The following is a 21,276-nucleotide window of genomic DNA, read 5'->3' as shown; positions in this document are numbered from 1 at the left end:
GTGATATTGTTTGCCTTAAATTACATGTAGTGGAGAATAAAGGCTTTTTCCCCCTGGAGAAGAATCCCAATTTGTAAAAAAATGGCTTAAAATTAATCCCAAAAAGACAACTTTTTTCCCAAACAGAGCAGTCTCAGAAGAAATTGTGCATACATTCAAACTGAAAAACACTCATTTATACATTTTTTCATGCCTTACATGACTATATGTGCAGATTTGAGGGTCTATCTATGTATCATTACTGACAAAAAGGAGTCTCATTACAAAGCAGGGTTTGACTCTTGAAAGGGGGTCTGTAAATAGAAGTTTCAGTCAAATTCATGGTTTATTCTAAATTTCCCAATTTGATGAAAATTGCACATATTTTCCCAATAAAAAAGGGTAGAGGTAGTTTTAAAAAAATGCCAACAATATCACTGGGCAGGCGGCCGGTTGGGCGGGCGGCAATCAAATGTTGTCCATGCATTAACTCATGAAGCGAGTTAAAATGAAGGTTCATGTGGACCCTATGGCTAAAATGGCCGTATTTTCACCTCAAAATTTTCTCTGAGTTCAGGCAAACCTGTGCACGGCCATTTTAGTCATAGGGTCCACATGAACCTTAACAGGGCGGGCGGCCTGTTGGGCGGGCGGCTGGTTGGGCGGGCGGCAATCAAATGTTGTCCGTGCGTTAACTCATGAACCGTTCAACCAAAGCTTTTAAAATTTTAATATGTTGTTACTGACAACTAAATGAAGGTCAAGTTCAATAATTTTGACTTTTACCTTCCAGGAGTTATGGTTCTTGAAAGATTGAAAAATGGCGTTTCCAGTCGTGTCTGTGCATTTACTCATGAACTGTTTTACCAAAGCTTCCCAAATTTTAATATGTTGTTACTGGTGACAAAATGAAGGTCAAGTTCAATAATGACAATTTTGACTTTTACCGTTCAGGAGTTATGGTTCTTGAAAGATTGAAAAATGGTGTTTCCAGTCGTGTCCGTGCATTTTCTCATGAACCATTCAACCAAAGCTTTTCAAATTTTAATATGTTGTTACTGTTGACAAAATAGAGGTCAACTTCAATAATGATGATTTTGACTTTTACCGTTCAGGAGTTATGGTTCTTGAAAGATTGTAAAATGGTGTTTCCATTCATGTTGTTGCAATTACTCCCGAACCATTCAATCTAAGCTTTTCAAATTTTAATATGTTGATACTGATGACAAAATAGAGGTCAAATTTGATATTGACGATTTTCACTTTCACCAATCATCAGTAATGGTTCTTGTGATATTGCCAGTACACAAATAAATGTTAATAAATCCGGTTTGCTGTCGTTGTGACAGCCTCTTGTTCTCATTGTTGACAGCCTCACCATGACCTATACTATAGTTTACTTCTATGTCATATGGTCTCTTGTGATGAGTTGTTTCATTTGCAATCATACCAAATCTTTTTTGTATAAGCTTCTGCAAAGCTTGGGACTATTTAGCCGCCCTCTTTATAAACATGTTGGTTTATTTTTAAACTTGACCAATTGCAACTTTAAAGTTTAACATTGTTTATACAGATCATACCTACTTTATATATGTACTAAGTGTTATCTGCAATCCACCTCTAAATAACTTTCTAATATCTATTATTTTTTAAAGTTATCACCAGGATAGAAGGTAAATTAATGAGTCATATTTTTTTTTTAATTTAGACTGAATATAAAACAAAAGAATGACTCTAACTAGTAAAGTTCTCCTATCATTTGATGGCCAAAATGACCAAGGCAGAATCAACCAAGGCCCAACTGGCTCCATGGCTGAAACATCATGTTTCCAGTTAGAGAAAGTTTAGTTATATGCATGTATAAAATAGAGCAAATACATCAATAGAAAAAAGACCATCAGATGAACAGCACTCCACCTGTTGCTTATGCATAGTCATTTAATACAGTAGAGTTTGTACATTTGTACCTGGATGTTTGGCCCCTAATATAAACACATTCATACATAATTTTTATTTTGTTTTCAATATTATACATAAGAATAACATGTATATTTTCATTTTATTTTCAGAGTACTTTTGTTCATGGTTTACTTACACTGACTACACATAGGTTACAATGGAAGGATCCTAAAAACAGAGTAAGTGTTTTAAAACATAAGTTATCATTTCTGAATAACACATTAAAAGTATGGAAGTTTGTTGATGCAAAATCTTCAATATTTTACCATAGATTAGAATAAATTTTGACAGTGTTATTTTACACCACATGCATGACATGTAGCTATATTTGCCTTCTTGATATACATAAAGATCACAAAATATTGACATTGGATTCAACACATGAGGATATTTGTTACACAATTTTTTTAATTATTAATAATTAACTTTAGTCAAGACTGTTAATTATCATTCCATCTTGATTATCTTTTCATCCAGCAACTTTATTGAATAGTTGCGTATCTTCAGATTTTCAGGGAGTTGAATCTGTTCACTAGTCTTTAATGTTTTACAATGATGAAATCATGAATTAATTGCTGTATAAAAAGCTCATATAAGCTGTTGTAGGAAAGATATTCAATATCTTAGAAAACTTGCTTTATTTTTCAGTCTAGAATATTATCTTTGCCCCTTTCATTGGTCATATTTTTGGAACAAGAAGCGGCTGGATTTTCGAAAAGGTAGGTTAAATTTCACTTTTTTGTTGACTTGAAAACTGTGTAATGAGCTAGCTTTATGCACTTCAGTTGAATATCTAGACAATTGAAAAAAAAAACAGATTAACTTTGATGGTTTCAGGTTTGAATTTTAAGGGATCAGAAAAAATTTGAGTTACTGGTACAATGTAGTGAACAAAGTTAAAAATTCGAAAAACAATGTATTTAGAAACAAAATGTCTTTTGCAAACTTGTATCCTAGGTTAAAGGAGATTGTGTTTTAAAATATTATTCAAAAGTTTTTAGGACATTGTGTTTTAAAATATTATTCAAAAGTTTTTAGTACATTGTGTTTTAAAATATTATTCAAAAGTTTTTAGTACATTGTGTTTTAAAATATTATTCAAAAGTTTTTAGTACATTCATTGACACTGTGTTTTAAATTTGTATGTCTTTTGTTGAAAAAAATATTAATTGTTTCATTTTCAAATAAATTTGTTTTTATTTGTTTTGGGAATAAAGAAATAATAGAAAGGGACTGCCAAAAAAAAAGGGAGATAGAGAAATATTAATTCTGGTTTAAAATATATATAAATGATTGACTCAGATGCTCCTTAGGGTAAACTGTGTCTTGCTGCCAGGCCTGGGGCCATTACATTGCAATGTAATGCATTACATTACAATTACTTTGTGATTCTTCCATTACAATTACAATTACAATTACATTTTTTCTCACATGTAATGCATTACATTACAATTAATTTGCCTGTGTAATGCATTACATTACACATTACTTTTTCAATATAAAAACAAAAAGCATTTCAAAAACAGAGGTATATGTACATATGTATACAGTGTTAGGGACATAGACTTCAAATACTGGTTAATTAATATGTCCATTGCACTTTATCATCATAAGTGGTTTAAATGTGATGCCATTAAGAGAACAGCGATCAGTTCTGTACACCTTTCCGGCAATACTTAAAAGCCTTTCTACAGGAGCTTATGTGTGGGAAATGGCTAAATACTTGATAGCTGTATTAACCAAAGAAGAAATGCACACTGAATTTGACTTCCATTATTCCAGTGCTTTGATTGAGATTTCTTCACATGGCTCAGACAAGTAGATGTCAACATCATGTACTGCACCTTACCTGTGTCTATACCCTTTCATTGAGTAGTAGGAGGCATGAAACTGAAAAAGTCACTTTTAAGTTTCTTAGGTGGTGGTAAAAAATAAATAAATTATCATATAATTTTGTTTCTAACATTGATCACTTAATCGTTAAGACATCATTAAGGATTTCAAAGAGATATAATAAATGTGTCGTTAAAGGATTATCTTGTGAAATGCCTAAGGGTTCTGTGAGGACAAACATAAGTTGAGAAGATTTGATTGCAATAAAAACAGTGTGATATTAATTAGGTGAAATAACAACACAGACTGGACCCAAACCACAGTTTGGTTTAAAAATGTTGTTTGATATATTCAATATTTCATTGAAATACATGTAAGGTGTGTATAGAATTATGAAATTTTCATCTTCATATTTTGTTCATTGATCTTTATAGTTTTGTTTGATAAATTTTTTTATAAGATTTTTCAAAGACCACCTAACACCAAAATATTTCCATATCATATTAAACAAATATCAGAAACCAAGATCAAAAACTTGATGTTTTTTACCATTTTATATTTCTTACCTTAATGTGTGTTTTAAAGATTGATGTAATTTATTCAATACAGTAATTAGCTGTGACAAAAATTTTATTCCATACTTTCTTTTGTTTTTGTTAATATTTTATTTTTATTATACAATATTCTTCAATTTTATCTATTTTACCAATTTGTAATGAAAAGTTATGTACTGTAATGGAGGCATTACATCAATTTTTAACTAAAGTAATCATTACATTACATGTAATTGTAATGCAGAAAATGTGCATTACAAATTATTTTGCATTACATCCCAAAAAAGTAATATTACAATGCATTACAATTACAAATTACCATTACCCCAGGCCTGCTTGCTGCAGCTGACCAAGTAAATATTATAACACACACTTCACATCTAAAATATTATTTTTAAAATGTATATTTTTTTCTGTTTTGTACAGTGCTAAAATAGTGGTACATCTAAGTTCCCCTGAAAGCAACAAACCAGCAGGACCTAACAGACAAAGCAAATATAATTACATCAAATTATCATTTAAACAATCAGGTGAAAGAGAGGTAATTTTATCAAGTTTATTTTAAAAAATTTAAATTGACGCTCAGTAGCTACTGATTTATAGCTGTGAGCACTTGATACATCCATGTTTTCTGGATGAGGTGTACAAAATTGAGAATAATGGACAAAAAGTGCAGAATAAAGTATCGTCAAATTACAGATTGAAGAAATATAGACACAAAAAATGAATAGTGTTGAGAAAAATGCGATGTTAGAATATAAATAAAATAAAATAATGGGCAAATAAATAATGAAAAGAGAAAATGGTCTAGCTGTAAATAATAGAATAAAGATAAGAAGGACCATCCATCAAGACCCTCATCTACTAAATAAAAGAAAGATACCTTGTCCATGCATTTGTTATAAATAAAAAAAAATTAAGCTAATTCTGAACTCTTCACAAGAGACCAAATGATACAAAAATTAACAACTACTGTAAATTCAGAAATTATTGCGTGCATTTATTATTTTGATTTTGTCATTTTGGACTAGAATGCGATTTGAATTTTTGCAATATTGTGAAAAATCCTGTTTAATTCATATTAAAATTTTTAAAATTAAATTATTGCGATTATAATCCTGTCCCTATTTTCGCAATAATAAAAACATCACAATACTTTCTGAATTTACAGTATATGTCACTTTACAGCCTTCAACAATGAGCAAAGCCCATACTGCATAGTCAGCCAGAAAAGACAAATGTAAAACAATTCAAACAAGAAAACTAACATTGACCCTTTATGATGTCTGAGGAAACTAAAAGATGTGGTATTGCTGTAAGTTTGCTGCCCTTTTATCGTAAAACATTTATTCTACAAATTATACACCTTTTCTGTATTTGAAACACTAGTGAAATGTACATTATGTCCAGTATAATAAGAATTTTATTGTTTTAGTTTTTCAGGGAATTGTCAGAGCAGTTACAACAGAAAAGATGGCAGCAATCAATACCACAAGCTCAACCAGCTGTAGCAGTAAGTCTAGCTTTAATCATGGATATTTTCTTGGGTAGTTAATTTACGATTTCAATGCATAAACTTTTTAACAAGCAGTTAGATTTACACACACTTGACATAACAATTCACACCTTTTTGTAAATATTTTTGCTTTCTAAAGACAATCCCAAATTTTCATCATTTATTTCTTCCTACTAGTAAAAACTACCTGCTTTAATATAGCGTTTTTGTGCTAATGTGGCGTAAAGCAATCGCCAAACAATCAACCTGATCTGCCCAGAACCACTGGAAAATGCATCATCACATTGTCAGCGTCTTTTGCAAACTTCGATTAAACTATAGGAATAATTGATTTTACTAGAATAGGCCAGTAAATAACCTTGATATTCAAAAAACAGTTGGTCTAATACTGACACCTTAATTTCATGCTTTGGTTACTTTGACAAAGAAGTTTGTTTTTAAAGGCAGTGCTTTAAGGCCTGACTTTTAAGTCATGAGGTTCATCTTTTCATACGCAATCTTTGCAGGGGGTCTTTTGGCCAGAAATAGATCCGGAAATGTTCGAATTTCTCCTCTTCTTTTTATGGTATAATATGGTTTTTGTTTCTTTCATTTACATTGGGGACTAAAGAAACGATCAGTGTGTATTGTTCGTTTTTTAGAACTTGTTATTAGTGTGTATTTTGCATTATAAGCAGTCAACCTGACTACAAACTATCATTATGTGTATTCCGTGTGGAAAGAGGTCGGGTCAATTTCGAGTGTTATCTGACATCTAAAGATTCTTTAATTAGTTCAGACGTTGATATAACAATGAAAAGTCGACTGAATATGATTAATATTGCATCTTCTATAATTCAAAGCGGAATTCGGTTTATGAACGAGAAACCGTAAAGCGTTTTCAATTTCGGTTCTAGTTATGTATGTTGTCCACGTTTTATCCTGGTTCCCGGTACTACGTTCCGGGTATTAGCTATTTGATATATGTGATGTGTAACATTACGATCGGGTACCAGCCAATCTACGTGTGTATGTGTACATGATTTCCCGCCAAAATGACACTTCCGGCAAATGACGGATAAAACCTAATCGACGATCCCGGGTCAATGGACAAAGCCAATGCAATGTTACGCGACTCGGGTTCGCATACTTATTTTATTTATTTTGGTAATCGATCTATTTCCGGTATCATGTAATATTTATCGTCATGAACATTGATGTTTTTACTTCTTCTTCTTCCATATAAGAGTTGGGTTCCTTTAATGAAACGTTTAAACTCTGCGGGACTACGCATGGTGACATCACATATCTAGTCCCCTAAGGCTATATACAGTATTTACAATAAAATCAGGTTGTTACGGTTAAAATTATGTACAAACGTCCAGTCTGGTATTAATGTGTTGTCTGTAGCCCTGAGCGAAAATCTTCAACTGATCCCGCTTCAGCAACCCTGGCAGGTAATGTATTCCATTCCATGATTGTTCTTGGAAAGAAGGAGTTCCTGTAGACATCACTGGTGACCCTCTGTTGGTAAAACTTGTGTCCTCCACGAGTTCTACTGTCGCCACCTTTGAGGTAAGTACTCTTGTTGATGTCTATCAGCTCATTCTGGATACGATAGAGCATGCATAGCCTGTTGTCACGGCGTCTTGTCTGTAATGTGTCCCATTTTAGATTTTCTAACATTGTAGTGACGCACCCTGGTGTGCGTGATGTGTAGTCATTATAGACAAATCTAGCAGCTCTCCTCTGTATAAGTTCTAGTGTGTTGATGCTTGCTTGGTTGGTTGGGTCCCATATAGTAGAAGCATACTCTATGACAGGTCGCACGAGTGTTGTATAGCCAGCAGCCTTTACTTTCCTGGTACATTCTTTAAGATTTCGTTTGACAAACCCAAGTGTTCGGTTACCCTTTGCTGTAACACTCTGGATATGTTTGTTCCATGAGAGGTTGTTTGATATTGAAACTCCCAAGTACTTGGCACTATCTACTGGTTCGAGTATGTGTCCATGTAGAGTGTATGGGTATTGTATAGGTTCTTTGTTCTTTGGTGGTATGCGGATAATATTGCATTTTGTTGGATTGAATCTCATCATCCATGTTTTTTCCCATTTTTCTAATGCTTCAAGGTCTTTCTGAAGTTGTTCTGTATCTTTGGTGTTACTAATTTCCCTGTATAGTAGACTGTCATCAGCAAAGAGGCGGACATCTGATTGAGTATATCCGGGCATGTCATTGATGTATGTTAGGAACAATAAAGGACCTAGTACTGTGCCCTGTGGCACACCTGACAGAACATCGTCTTGTTGAGATCTAGCCCCTTCCAATACTACCTGTTGTTTCCTGTTTGATAGGAATGAACTGATCCAGGAGTTTGTCCGGCCCCTTACTCCATAAAATTGGAGTTTGTACAGCAATCTTGAATGAGGAACCTTGTCAAATGCCTTTTCAAAATCCAGGAGTATGATGTCAATCTGGGTTCCATTTGAAAGGTATTTGGCTATACGATCGATGGTGATGATGAGCTGACTTTCACATGATCTGCGTTTCCTGAAACCATGTTGGTTGTCACAGAGTATATTTTGTTGGTCAAAATGTTTCATTATGCTGCTGTGAACTATATGCTCTAACAGCTTACAAGTGATGGAGGTAAGGGAGACTGGACGATAGTTGGCCGCTAGGTGAGTATCCCCTTTCTTGTATAGTGGCACTATGTTGGCATCTCTCCAATCTTGTGGAACTTCTCCTGTATCAAGTGAAAACTGAAAGATTCTTGTCAGAATTGGTGATAATTCTGCAGCAGTTATTTGCAGTATTTTGGTTGGTATTTCATCTGGTCCTGCTGCTTTGTTGGTGTTAAGGTTTTTTAACAGTTTGAATACCCCATTTTCAGTTACTGTGATGTCATTCATTGTATTGATGTTACTAGGACCTTTATCGGGAATAGTGCTGCCATCTTCTTTTGTGAAAACCGAGCAAAACTGTTCATTTAAGATATTGGCTTTACTCTGGCTGTCACTTTTAAGGAATCCTTCCTTGTTTTTGAGTGGTGCAACTCCAACCGAGTCCTGTCCTTTGCTCTTCAAGAATGACCAAAATCTTTTCGGTTTCTCAGTGTAACTGAGACTAATGATGTCATTCATATATTCTTTGTATGCTTTTCTTATTTCCATTTGTGTTTGTTGTTGGAGGTATTTATATCTATCTCTGTCTCTCTTTTTCTTTGTTTTCCTTGATTTCTTGTGGGCCTTGTTTTTCCTTCTTATTAGGCGCTTGATGGTAGTATTGATCCAAGGATGGGTAAATTTTGTAGTTGTCATCTTTGTTGGTACTTTCTGATCAATAATTTTCATGATGTTTTCTTTGAAATATTTCCACATGTTTTCAATATTAGTGAAGGTCGTCTGGTTAAAGGTTTCAGCAAATAACCTCACCTCATTTTGTATTTCATCTATGTTGGTTCTTTTCCATAGTTGTATTTTACGTTTAACCGGTTTAGGTTTTTGTGCTTTAATTGAGGTATCAAGAAGGACAATGTCGTGGTCGCTGTTACCAATAGCTGGAATTGGTTTACATCTCTGCTTAAAACTTGGATGGCTAGTCAAAATTAAATCTAGAGTTTTTTCTTTTCTTGTAGGGAAGTCCACTATTTGTTCAAGATTAATGTCTGCTACTATGTCCAAGAAGGTTTGGTTCACTTTGGATGGATATTGCGTACCATTTATGGCTAACTGTTCCCAATTGATGTCTGGAATGTTAAAGTCACCACCAATAATAAGGATGTTCTTTTTGGTACTATTTTTAAGGCGGTTGAATTCATCTTGTGTATATTCTAAGTACTCGTTGTCTGTTCTATTTGGAGGTCTATAGTATGATGCCAATGTGATTTTCTTTGAGTTCGTTGTTATTACTCCACTGATCATTTCAATATTTTTACTTTTATATACATTATGTAATTGTAGATGTTTTTTGGCTGCTATGAGAACACCCCCATGTCGATCAGTTGGTCTATCTCTGCGTTGGATATTATAATCAAGGTCATTTGATAATATTTCGCTTGATGATATGGTGTCGTCGAGCCAAGTTTCTGTTCCCAGTATGATATCCGGATCTGTATCTATTATGAGAAGCTCTAATAGCTTTCCTTTCTTCCTCAGACTTTGAAAATTAATATTCAAGATTCGTAAGCACTTTGTGTTGTTTGCTCTGTTAAAAGTTTTTGATTTGGGTTTAATAGGTGAAGATGTAGTGATCCCATTAGACTCTGGTAGTATATCAAAAGTTGAGTCGTGTTCTGTGTTTACGCTTGATCTAGTTGTGTTTGTAATGCTGGATGTTGATGGAAAAGATATATCTGATTCGCTGTGAATTAATGATGGATGTTCAGATTGATTTATCATTTGTTCATTGGTGTTGTTTTCATCTAGTTGAGGTGTCGAGTAAATAATCGATGAATTATTAGGTGCGGCACAGTTTGGACATTTCCATGTATCGCTGCTGTTACCAAGTCGACTAAATTCTGTTGTCGACATTCCAATACATATTTTGTGCATCCACTGATCACATTCATCACATGCTATTGACTGGAGTTTACAAGCTTTTTTACATATACCACAAGGGAATTTTGGATGCCTTGGTCCAGGATTTTGTTCAATACCACTCATAAGTAGAAGTATAAATCTGTGACCTGATGTTTCTAGGCCATTGATGGACTTTGAAAGACGTCTGTGTTTTACATGACGAAGCCAATAAAATACGTTCAATCCATTTGACAAGTCTCTGTGAGTCACAAATGATAAATTTTGACAATCTTTATATGGGACATTGTTGCAATTTAAATTTATGCAAAGTTGATCTTGTTGACTGTTTATGATAATGTTATGCCAGATTATGTATAGTAATAATATCTGCAGAGCTTTCACTTTGTTTACGTTTGGATTCATATTTGCCGCCATTACGGTTGGAAGGCTACATTGTTGACCATGGATACCAGAGTATTAAACAGTTTTTACGGTAAATATAACGAATCGGTAGGTGAAGTGGGTAAAGTGTATGTTTTGTGTTTGCATCAAACCATAAATTTCAGTTCCTGGTCCTGTAGAATAGTAATTAATCAAAGAAATTTTCGGAGCCAAGAAGGAAATCGACTGTATTGTCACGCATGCGCAGTCCATTACTTGCTGAACATTTGTTTCTCTTACATAAATTAAACATCTCTATACGTTTTGAAATTAATTTTATGTTTTTGTTGGATTTGAACTTTGTCTTGTGTATTTTTTTACTTGTCCACGGGCAACCAAGACAAAAATAATTACTTGTCCGGTTGTTCAAATGTACGAGTCGGGCATAGCATTTCCACACCCCTGGTTATAAAACTTTTTTTTCAGGGCACAAACCCACTTTAAAGAGACTTGTCTACTGCCATACCCATCCTATTTTCATGCACCATTTGCAAGCAAGAGACTGAATGGTTTGCAAAATTAAAAATCAGGACGGTGTCCAATTAAAACAAAAGAACTAAACTGGATGAATATTGTAGGAGAAATCTAGAGGAAAGTTTTGATTTGTGAAATTGGTTTTCCTGAAAAGTCATTCATCCTAGCCTACAGAAAGGAACTATATATTTAACTGTCCACCACCAACTGACAAGCTAATGTTGAGCTTCACATATGGAATTACTCAAAAACCAATGTCTATGTTTTCAGCACAGATTTCACAAGTTATGACACAGCTGTGCTTTTTTTATACTTGTTAAAGAGTTGTATACTAAATTTTATTCTTTTATCAATAAATATATTCTTTTATCAATAAATATATATTGTGTCATTTAAGAACTTGTATTTTGCCAAAAGATGCATACTAGTGAATGAAAGTGGTGCAGTTCATTTTGCTTTGATATATAGAATTGAATTACAATTGTTCATGTTATTGGAATGCTTATAAAAATAAGGAGATGTGGTACAATGTATTTGATATTTAGTGAGTTTATCAAGCAAAAGTGAATAAGAAATAGGTATAAGCAGTTACAGGTACTACTGTACAATCTCAAACAATGAGAAAAACTCATACCGTATAATAGAGAATTTCATATTTACAAGCAAGTTTTGTTTTTGCGTTAAATAATTTTCTTCTATTGTTTTAATTGCAAATATGGGAAGTGGTTAAAATGCTAATGAGACAGCTGTTATGGCCACATAGCCTTAATTGAAATTTTCTTTTTCATTCATACCGGTAGATTTTGCCTGGAGTTAGAAACATATCTGCCAACTTTTCAAAATGCACATGGGGGTTTTACATGAAAGATGGTCCATATAGTCATACAAAACCTTCAAGGGGGCCTTCAAATGGAAGCAGGACAAGTTGCCCCACTTTTTAAAAAAACGCCACAAATTGATTTATCAAATCGCCCCACATGTGAAATTGGTCAAATCATGTTTAATATTACTCCTGCCAACTCGCCCTACTTATAAAAAAACAGTAATATTTAACTTAATATATATACAATTAAAAATAAAAACTCGCACCACTTTAATGAAAACTAATCTACACAGAATACAAACAAACCGAAAATTAATTTAATTACTATTATTGATATATACTGAGATTATAATTCTAAAAAAAAACTGATTGTTGAAGAATAACTAAGTTTAAAAGCTTAGTTATTTGCATAACAATTGAAAAGTAACCAGTTAAATGTATCAAAATGCAATATAAGGAATTTAACTTATATTCAATGGAATAACATCTTTTTCCATAAGTGGGGCGAGTTGGCATTACTTAATTCATCCTGGTTAATAATATATTTATCTAGATTTCACCCATTTCCATTAGATGGGACCAGTTGGCAGGAGTAATATTAAAGGGATTTAACACAGTTCACAAGTGGGGTGATTTGGTAATCCAGGTTGGGGCAGTTTTTTTGTCGAGTCTGCGACTTTTGTCGCAGAAAGCTCGACAGGGATAGTGATACGGCTGCAGCGATGTTAGCTCAGTTCTTAAAAGCTTTATATTTTAGAAGGTGGGAGACCTGGATGCTTCATACTTTGTATATGGTTGCCTCATGTTACGAAGATTCCGTCAGTCACATGTCCAATGTCCTTGACCTCATTTTCATGGTTCAGTGACTACTTGAAAAAAAAGTTAAAATTTTTTGTAATGTTAAATTCTCTCTTATTATACATGTAAGTAATTGGATAACTATATTTGGTATGTGCGTGCCTTGCAAGTTTTCACTTGACCTCGACCTCATTTCATGGATCAGCGAACAAGGTTAAGTTTTGGTGGTCAAGTCCATATCTGAGATACAATAAGCAATAGGTCTAGTATATTCGGTGTATGGAAGCACTGTAAGGTGTACATGTCCAACTGGCAGGTGTCATCTGACCTTGACCTCATTTTCATGGTTTAGTGGTTATAGTTGAGATTTGTGTTTTGGTCTGTTTTTCTTATACTGTTTGCAATAGGTCTCCTATATTTTGTGTATGGCATGGTTGTAAGGTGTACAGGTCTACCTGGTAGGTGTCATATGACCTTGACCTCATTTTCATGGTTCAGTGGTTTTAGTTAAGTTCTTGAGTTTTGGCCTTTTTTTCTAATACTTTATACAATAGGTCAACTATATTTGGTGCATGGAAATATTTCATGATTTACATGTCAGTCGCACAGGTTTTATTTGACCTTGATCTCATTTTTTACGGTTCATTGCTCAGTGTTAAGCTTTTGTGTTTTGGTCTGTTTTTCTTAAACTATAAGCAATTACTCAATATTATTTGTTGTATGGAAGAATTGTAAGCTGTATATGCCTACCTGGCATGGTTTATCTGACCTTGACCTCATTTTCATGGTTCAAAGGTCAATGTTTAGTTTTCTTGGTTTATGTTAAGATTATGTGACAGTTGTAATAACGCTTTTTTATTAGGACTATCAACAGAATATCAATGATTAGTAAAGAAGGCGAGACATTTCAGTGTGTGCACTCTTGTTTTTAAAGTGAGGCGAGTTAGTGAAAAAGTGGGGCGATTTGTCATGGATTCCCTTCAAATATATTCCAATGTGGTTTTTGGCTTCTTCGTGCATTAACAAGCTCATAGCCATTGTTGAATTAATTGTTTTCCTTAAAATAGTCGACAAAATTGCTCTCACAAAATTTCCATTTGGGAGCCTTGAGCTCGATGGGGGAAATACTCTGCAAATACTGACAGTTGACAGGTATGGTCATCAAAAAAGTTGACATGTTACTATGTACATTTACCATTATGTTACTTGATGTCCTTGCTATACACACAGTACAGAGACTAGTCAATCTTTGTGAACTATTTTTTATGGGAGTCATAAAATATGTGTATACAATCAATAATTAAAAATAGTCTATTTATATTGAAAAGGAAAAGTTCTTATTTGTCTAAAGAAGAGGGACGAAAGACACCAAAGGGACAGTCAAACTCATAAATTTAAAGCAAACTGACAAGGCCATGGCTAAAAATGCATTTCATGGGAGGCACAGAAAATATACTGTAAACAGTAGACTAGATATAGGTGAACTAGGTACAAAAGAACTCTAAATCTTAAATTCTACAAACCACCTCTGTTCTATGGAAGATAATGATATGACTGGACTAGAAATACACACAACCTGTAATTAACTGCCTTTACAGCGCTTTCGCGCTTTGATTTAATTCAGTTTTCAGAATAAAAAAAAATTGTCATTTTACCCAGTTTAGTTCTGCTGTATAATTAAGAATTCATTAACATTTCTGTCATGGTATTCTTCATTTTTTTTAAAGTTTTATTTTCAAGTGGATAATCTACCTATGTCTTACAGATGAATTGCCTACTTTTCCAATCACAAACCCTCTTTAGATGTGTATATAAATTTGAAGTAAAATGTTTGTTTTCAGACAGGAAGACACAGAGGCATTATGGGTATAGAAAGATCAATACAACAGAAACAGAAAGCTACTGATTCTAATATAACACAGTCATTTCAAGACCTCAGCAAACTTATAGAAAAGGTATGTTTTTTTTTTCTGTTGTAGATTAAATCTATATGGTTATTATCCTAAACACTGGCTCAGAATGAAAAAAAAAATAACAATTTCATGATACTGACTCAGAAAGAAAAACAACATGAGGGATTCTTTTATTATCTTATCTGAAGTTTATCATTGTACAAGTTTATTACATTAATATATATTACCTTTGGTTTATATGATCCGTTCATCCTATTTTGACTCTTAAAATTCAAGAGTCTATCTGAAATTGAGGGTAAATTATATGGCCTTCCAAATACCGTTTCGATCCCTAACATCACTGAAGAGACATATATTGTCGAAATCTAGATCTGGTGTACAAAAAAAATATTGACACCTTGTGTTTGTGGCATAATATCTTGGCCACATTAGTTTATCGTTTTCTGTTTAGTATTAAATTTATATCAAGATCCATTTTGTTACATCTCGTGATCAATTTTATTTGGCAATCGCCAATGGCAGTCAGCAGGGTTTAAGAACATTAGTTGTTCTACCTGTTAGTCAAATGCATTTTGTTTAAATATACTTTTTCACTTTTTTGTCTTTTAAAAATTTTGTTTGTGCTGTATTTAGACCCTTTTACAATGAAATTTGTTTTACATGCACACATATAAAAATTGCGGTTTTTATCCAACGCAATCATAGGTTTGAAAGTAGTTTTCAATTTAGACTCTATATATATGGAAGTGTTTAACGACCTTGACTGGCTTTTCAGCCCTCGCACGGTCGGCTCGGTGCCCGAAAACGATTGGTGAGCATTTAAATATTTTGTGGTGTTGGTCAGGAACGGGTAGCCAAGGACGCCGAATGGAGGCCGCCATCTTGGTTTTGGTGAGTTGTTTTTGGTTTATTGACTATTTTGGATTTTACTTCTTCACAACGGCTGCTTTCAGGGCCAGTTTGGTCAGCTTGGCAGCCCGCTAACCTCGATGATGGAGTACTGGTAGATGATCTCGGACGTAGTTCAAAAGATGACAGGAAGCATTATCAGGACCAAAGCCATGAGGCAGTGAAATGTAGGTCGTATCACCCAACAGCCTAGGATACAGCCCTCGGACGTTAATCGGCATGACACTCCCCATAATATACAATGGTTTTGGAGTGCATGTTAACGCAGGTACGCCAACTACTACGTCTATCTGTACGGCATGGATTGGTTTCTGTCATCTTAAGTAGTAAGTCGTTGATATCTAACTGTAAACCCTCATCGAAGATAGCGGGTAAAGGAGAGCTGACCCAGCACGTCCGTTCAGCTGTAATGACTGAGACGTGACTCATATATTTATATATATATAGATATATATATATACAACTCGTCTAAACATCAACCCAACAATGTTAGATCTGCAAATTTTTTGTTCTTCCCTTGATTCGAACCCATGCTACTGAGATATCATGACACCAAATCGCCTGCACTGCAGCATATATATATATATAAAAACTACATAAATTGTATCTATTCAGGCTAAAGATATGGTGGCATTATCAAAAACCATAGCAACAAAGATCAAAGATAAACAAGGGGACATAACTGAGGATGAGGTAATATACAGGTGGAATACTTGTAAAATCATCAAAGACATTTCCTGTATTCACCAAAGGGTTATTAAAAAAAAAACTGTATGGGGGGGAAGGGGGGGGTAGGAAGGCAGTTTTTGTCAGCACCCGCCACCCAGACAATTGTAATTGAAAATAATAGTGCATTATAGTGTTAAAAGTTTCTCTGAAACCCATCACCCATGTATTATTAATACAATGTGTCTTTGTCTCTCTACTCTGTAAAAGGAAAAAAACAAATGAACGAATCAGTTAAGTCTTGAAAAGGTAAATACATGTCTTACCAAATTTGGAGAACTGTCATACATATGGTCAGCATTTTGAACAATATTAGTTGCTGACCTCAACTCAAACATCGCAATCAAAATCAGACATTGAGTAAAAAATTTCTGGTTGAAATTTTTTTTCTCTCAAAAGTTTGTTTTTCAATTCAGCATTCAGGTGAATTATACAAGATGTTACTTGCATTTTAAATTTCTATTTTTAGACTTCAGCATTTTAAATTTCTATTTTTAGACTGTGAAGTTTAAATCTTACCTTCTTAGTATGGGAATACCAAATCCTGTTACCAGGGAAACCCATGGAACAGGAGATAAATATAATACAGAACTAGCTAAGGAATTGTCCAAGGCATTAATGAACCCATTGAAGGTTAGTATGAATTACCAGGTAAGAGTTTTGTTTCTATATATAACTCTTCAATTTTACCAGAAGGAACAAGGATTGTATATTATACTGCATTTTAATGATGATAAATTAACTATAGCAGATATTACTATCTATGATGATATTCACATCACATCTTTGTAAAGCATATTCAAAAATTTTATAAAGGAACCCTTTTCATGGATTAGCAAAGAAGAAAGTTTACTATTACAAGGTCACTGTTTAACCCCTTAAATTCCAAATTATCATAAAGTATGATAAACCAAACTACCCACAAATTCACTTTAATGTAACTACCCCCTGCTTCCTTCCACCCAATAATCGTCAGAAATGAATAACATAAGATATCCAACCCTACCATTCATGTTTTTCTTGGAATAGCCTTAAGGGCAAGACACAGACATCTCAGAAAATTTTGATGACCCAAAAGAAAATGTCTCACATCTTAAAAATGTGATTATTATATGATCAAGACTGATAGATTCCCAAATAGAGATAAGTTATTAATGCTAACACTTAAACCAATCTGGAATACATTTTTTGTTTACCAAATGACTTAAATTAATAATGCTAGTATGCCAGTTTCAAAATTATAGTAACAAACAGAAGGTTTCTAGATGATACATTTAGTAATCTGAAAAAACGTAAATGTTTATTAAACATCTGTATATATATTAGTTATATTTGTACAGGAATCAGGAGGTATAATGACTCTGACAGATGTATATTGCAGAGTAAACAGAGCAAGAGGCATGGAGGTAGATATAAACAAAAGTTTTAATAAATGTCTTTATAATTCAAATATGAAGTACCATAACCTTATACTGTGGATTCATTATTATTCGTTGGATACCAATTTTCGTGGGAACAGTTGAACCACGAAATTAAATGTTCAACATATGACAAATTTCCAATAGGCTTGTATGCAGACTTCGGCAAAACTACGAAATCAAATATCCACGAACATGCAACTTTTCCTCAATCCACGAAAATTGGTACCCACATAAATAAATGAATCCACAGTAGGTTGTCCATCAAGATTTTTAGAAAAGTAAGCCTTGTTTATTGTGTAACAATGAAACTGATATATGACAGTTGGCCCCTGATACATCATTATCTTGGTTCCAATTTCAGTGTATTTTGTGAATATAAGTGAACCACAAATTGAAATGTTTAACAAAAGACTCATTTTCTTATGGATTGTATGCAGAATTTGTTTTAAATCCTTGGAAATGCAATTTCCCTTGAATCGACAAAATTGATAAACAACGAAAAATTAATCCATGATATGTTTTTCCTTTCTAACATGATGTTGGGTATAAATTAGTGAGCAGGAAATCTCAATACATCTTGTTATATAGTGTTTAATTGTCTTCTTCTTTTATTTCAGTTATTATCACCAGAAGATTTAATTAATGCCTGTGAAATGCTGGAGATCTTAAGGTTACCGTTAAGGTTAGTTGTTCATTAAGGTCACTTAACAATATCCAATTTAATTATGTATCTCAACAGTGATATTTTCGTTAAGTGTTCAAATTGTTTAAAATTGCTGATGCTCTATTAACCCTGTGTCAAAATAACATATCTGTGTCATTGATCAAAGAAATACATTAAATGCAGGTGTTGAAATTATTTCAGCATTTGATTTTACATGCAACAAATGAAAAGTCAGCTAATAACTTATCACTTCCAACTTTTGGAATCTAGCTACATTGAAGACCCATTTGTGGCCTTCGGCTGTTGTCTGCTTTATGGTCGGGTTGTTGTCGCTTTGACACACATTCCCCGATTCCTCTCAATTTTATTATGAAATAAGGAATAACTTTCATCTTGCCTCCTATACATTTCTGTGAATATGATTGGTTAAGAGCAACTTCTTGGAGACTGCGTATATTCTGTATTAGGTTAGTAAGGTTCCAAATTAGGTTAGTAGTGGAATTGTATCCCTTTATGCAAACAATGGTGAGAAAAAAATCTTACAGGTTTCAACAAACAATTAAATGGATAATGAACGATTGAAATTATTTCCATACAACACATTTAAAGCTAACAAGTTGTTATTGTTGGCATTTGTTTTGGAATAGACCTATGGAAGTTGGTTCATAATGCTAACAGTCACTTTTATAGGCCACTAGTCTAAATATCACAGGCTGAGATAGTCAGTTAGATAAATTCTTTACATAGTGTGCTAGTGACCTAATATGATATATATGGGGCAAGTAAATTCCATTTCGTCGCTGGGCTTCTTAAATGTTGTACAATGTATATGACTTTTTTGGCTAAAAAAACTTATTGACACCAATGGTCTGGGTGGGAGGAAATCTTTGGTAATACAAAATAGCATACAGTTACCCCAATCAAAATGTGTGAAATAAGACATATTACAAAATTGCCAATGTCAGTTGTTTGTAAAGTTTGCTTCCAAAATGCTGTATGAAAACTTAAAAATCGTTGTAGAATGGCTTTGGGAAAAAAATAATTGTACAATTCTTTATTTCTGTGAAAATAATTTAAGTTCTTGGATAATCCAGAAATGTCAAAGTTTTTATTTCACTGCTATTTACAAAAATGTTCAAGTTCACATACAACATTTTGGAAGCATGCATTTTGCCAAAATTTTCATAGCCTGTTTGTGAGATATTTTTTTCTTGATAAATTTGTAATGTACAACATTTTAGAAGCCCAGCAACGATATGGGGATTCGATCTCACCCCAAATGGAATTTACTGACCCCATATATATTGCTCTCACACAGTGAAATCAGCATACTATTTAAAAAGGTTATGAAAACAGGGACACAGCATGGTCTCTGGAAGTGTAAACCAAAGAAAAATAAATAGCATACAATTAAATATTTGTAGATATGCAAATTATATGAGACTTATATTAACTGAATGTTTTATAATTATTTTTTTTTCTACTTTTGGTACAGATTAAAGACATTTGACAGTGGAGTAATGGTATTACAACTACAATCTCATGATGAAGAACAAATCATTAAAGATACAACAAAAACTGTAAGTTAGGAATAAAATGTAAAAGTGTGGTCAAAATAATTGGGTGAATTACTAGGAGTTACCAAAGTCTGGTTAACAAAAATCACATGGAAAGACCTTTAAAAATGGTTATTCTATTCTGTAAAGATTTTTTATGTGTTAAATGTTTAATTAATAGATTTGTATTTTATAGTTTAAAATTATAAAATTATTTCCCTTTGGTCACACATTTAAAATGAGATGTTAAGACAATGTTCCACCAAATCCAAATGACGTTGATTTATGCAACTTTTGGTTTTGGTAAGACCTTCAACAATGAGCAAAAGTTACCAAAAAAAATGAGTAATTTGAAAAAGTTGGCCATTGTAATTTACCAATTCTTTATAGCAGATTTAAAATTAAAACTTAATAATTGCTTTCATATTACTATGATTACAATTTATTCTTTATACAATATGATGTATACTACTTTTGTATTATTCTGGGTACCAAATTTTGACGTGATTTCGCCATGAATTTTATTTTTAAAAGAAAATAAAAATATATATATTTTTAGGTGGAAGAAAACCAGTCAATGACTTCAGAAGAATTATCTCAAAATGCTGGAATATCTGTGATATTGGCAAAGGAAAGGTTAGTTTTTAACCGGAGTAAAAATCAGTTATTAATTTGGGGATGAATGGAAAAGTGAAGAATATAGTTGTAAAATTAGTGGATTCAAAAATTTCAAGTGGACAACATACAATAATTTTTGATTGATTTTTTGGTAAAATGCTGCATAAAAAAAAAATCCAAAGTACAATGCTGATGTTTTTTAATTTTTTCCTATGAAAAAAACATCACAAAAAAAAGCAGATTTAGAGAAATAGAATTCCTTTCATATCTTATCCTTTAACAGACACCAAAGGTATCATGATAAAAGATGTGTTTAACAACAAATACCCATTATGTTACTGCATGGTAAGACATTGTTCAGAAATATAGAAAATAATAAATTGGCAATGTTTTGATTTGTGATGGGTAAATTTTTCCAGACAAGTTTAACTCATTTTTTCTGGTGTATTTTTCAGATTACTGTTGACAGAAAAAGTTGGTGGAGTTTGTCGAGATGAAAGTGTAGAAGGACTTAGATTTTATCCTAATTTATTTTTAACAAAATGTTCATAGTATAATTGTATAGAAATTGTAAAATAAATATTAATAATAT

General features: G+C 33.1%; 1 protein-coding gene across 1 annotated transcript in view; it reads left to right on the top strand.

The window, feature by feature from the left end:
* The window catches only part of LOC134697188 (vacuolar protein-sorting-associated protein 36-like), a 26,143-nt gene extending 4,867 nt beyond the window's left edge, over window positions 1–21,276 (top strand). The window contains exons 2-13 of the mRNA XM_063559280.1: window positions 2,049–2,117; window positions 2,587–2,657; window positions 4,752–4,866; window positions 5,761–5,838; window positions 14,719–14,832; window positions 16,315–16,392; window positions 16,924–17,058; window positions 17,766–17,831; window positions 18,464–18,528; window positions 20,006–20,090; window positions 20,626–20,702; window positions 21,140–21,276. Of these exons, the coding sequence (XP_063415350.1) occupies window positions 2,049–2,117; window positions 2,587–2,657; window positions 4,752–4,866; window positions 5,761–5,838; window positions 14,719–14,832; window positions 16,315–16,392; window positions 16,924–17,058; window positions 17,766–17,831; window positions 18,464–18,528; window positions 20,006–20,090; window positions 20,626–20,702; window positions 21,140–21,236 (1,050 nt within the window). The 3' untranslated portion in view covers window positions 21,237–21,276. The remainder of the gene's footprint in view (window positions 1–2,048; window positions 2,118–2,586; window positions 2,658–4,751; window positions 4,867–5,760; window positions 5,839–14,718; window positions 14,833–16,314; window positions 16,393–16,923; window positions 17,059–17,765; window positions 17,832–18,463; window positions 18,529–20,005; window positions 20,091–20,625; window positions 20,703–21,139) is intronic.

This window comes from Mytilus trossulus, chromosome 14 (assembly GCF_036588685.1).
Source record: "Mytilus trossulus isolate FHL-02 chromosome 14, PNRI_Mtr1.1.1.hap1, whole genome shotgun sequence".
Classification (NCBI taxonomy): Eukaryota; Metazoa; Mollusca; class Bivalvia; order Mytilida; family Mytilidae; genus Mytilus; species Mytilus trossulus.
The sequence above is the reverse complement of the archived record's forward strand: the minus strand, read 5'-3'. Positions and strand labels throughout refer to the sequence as shown.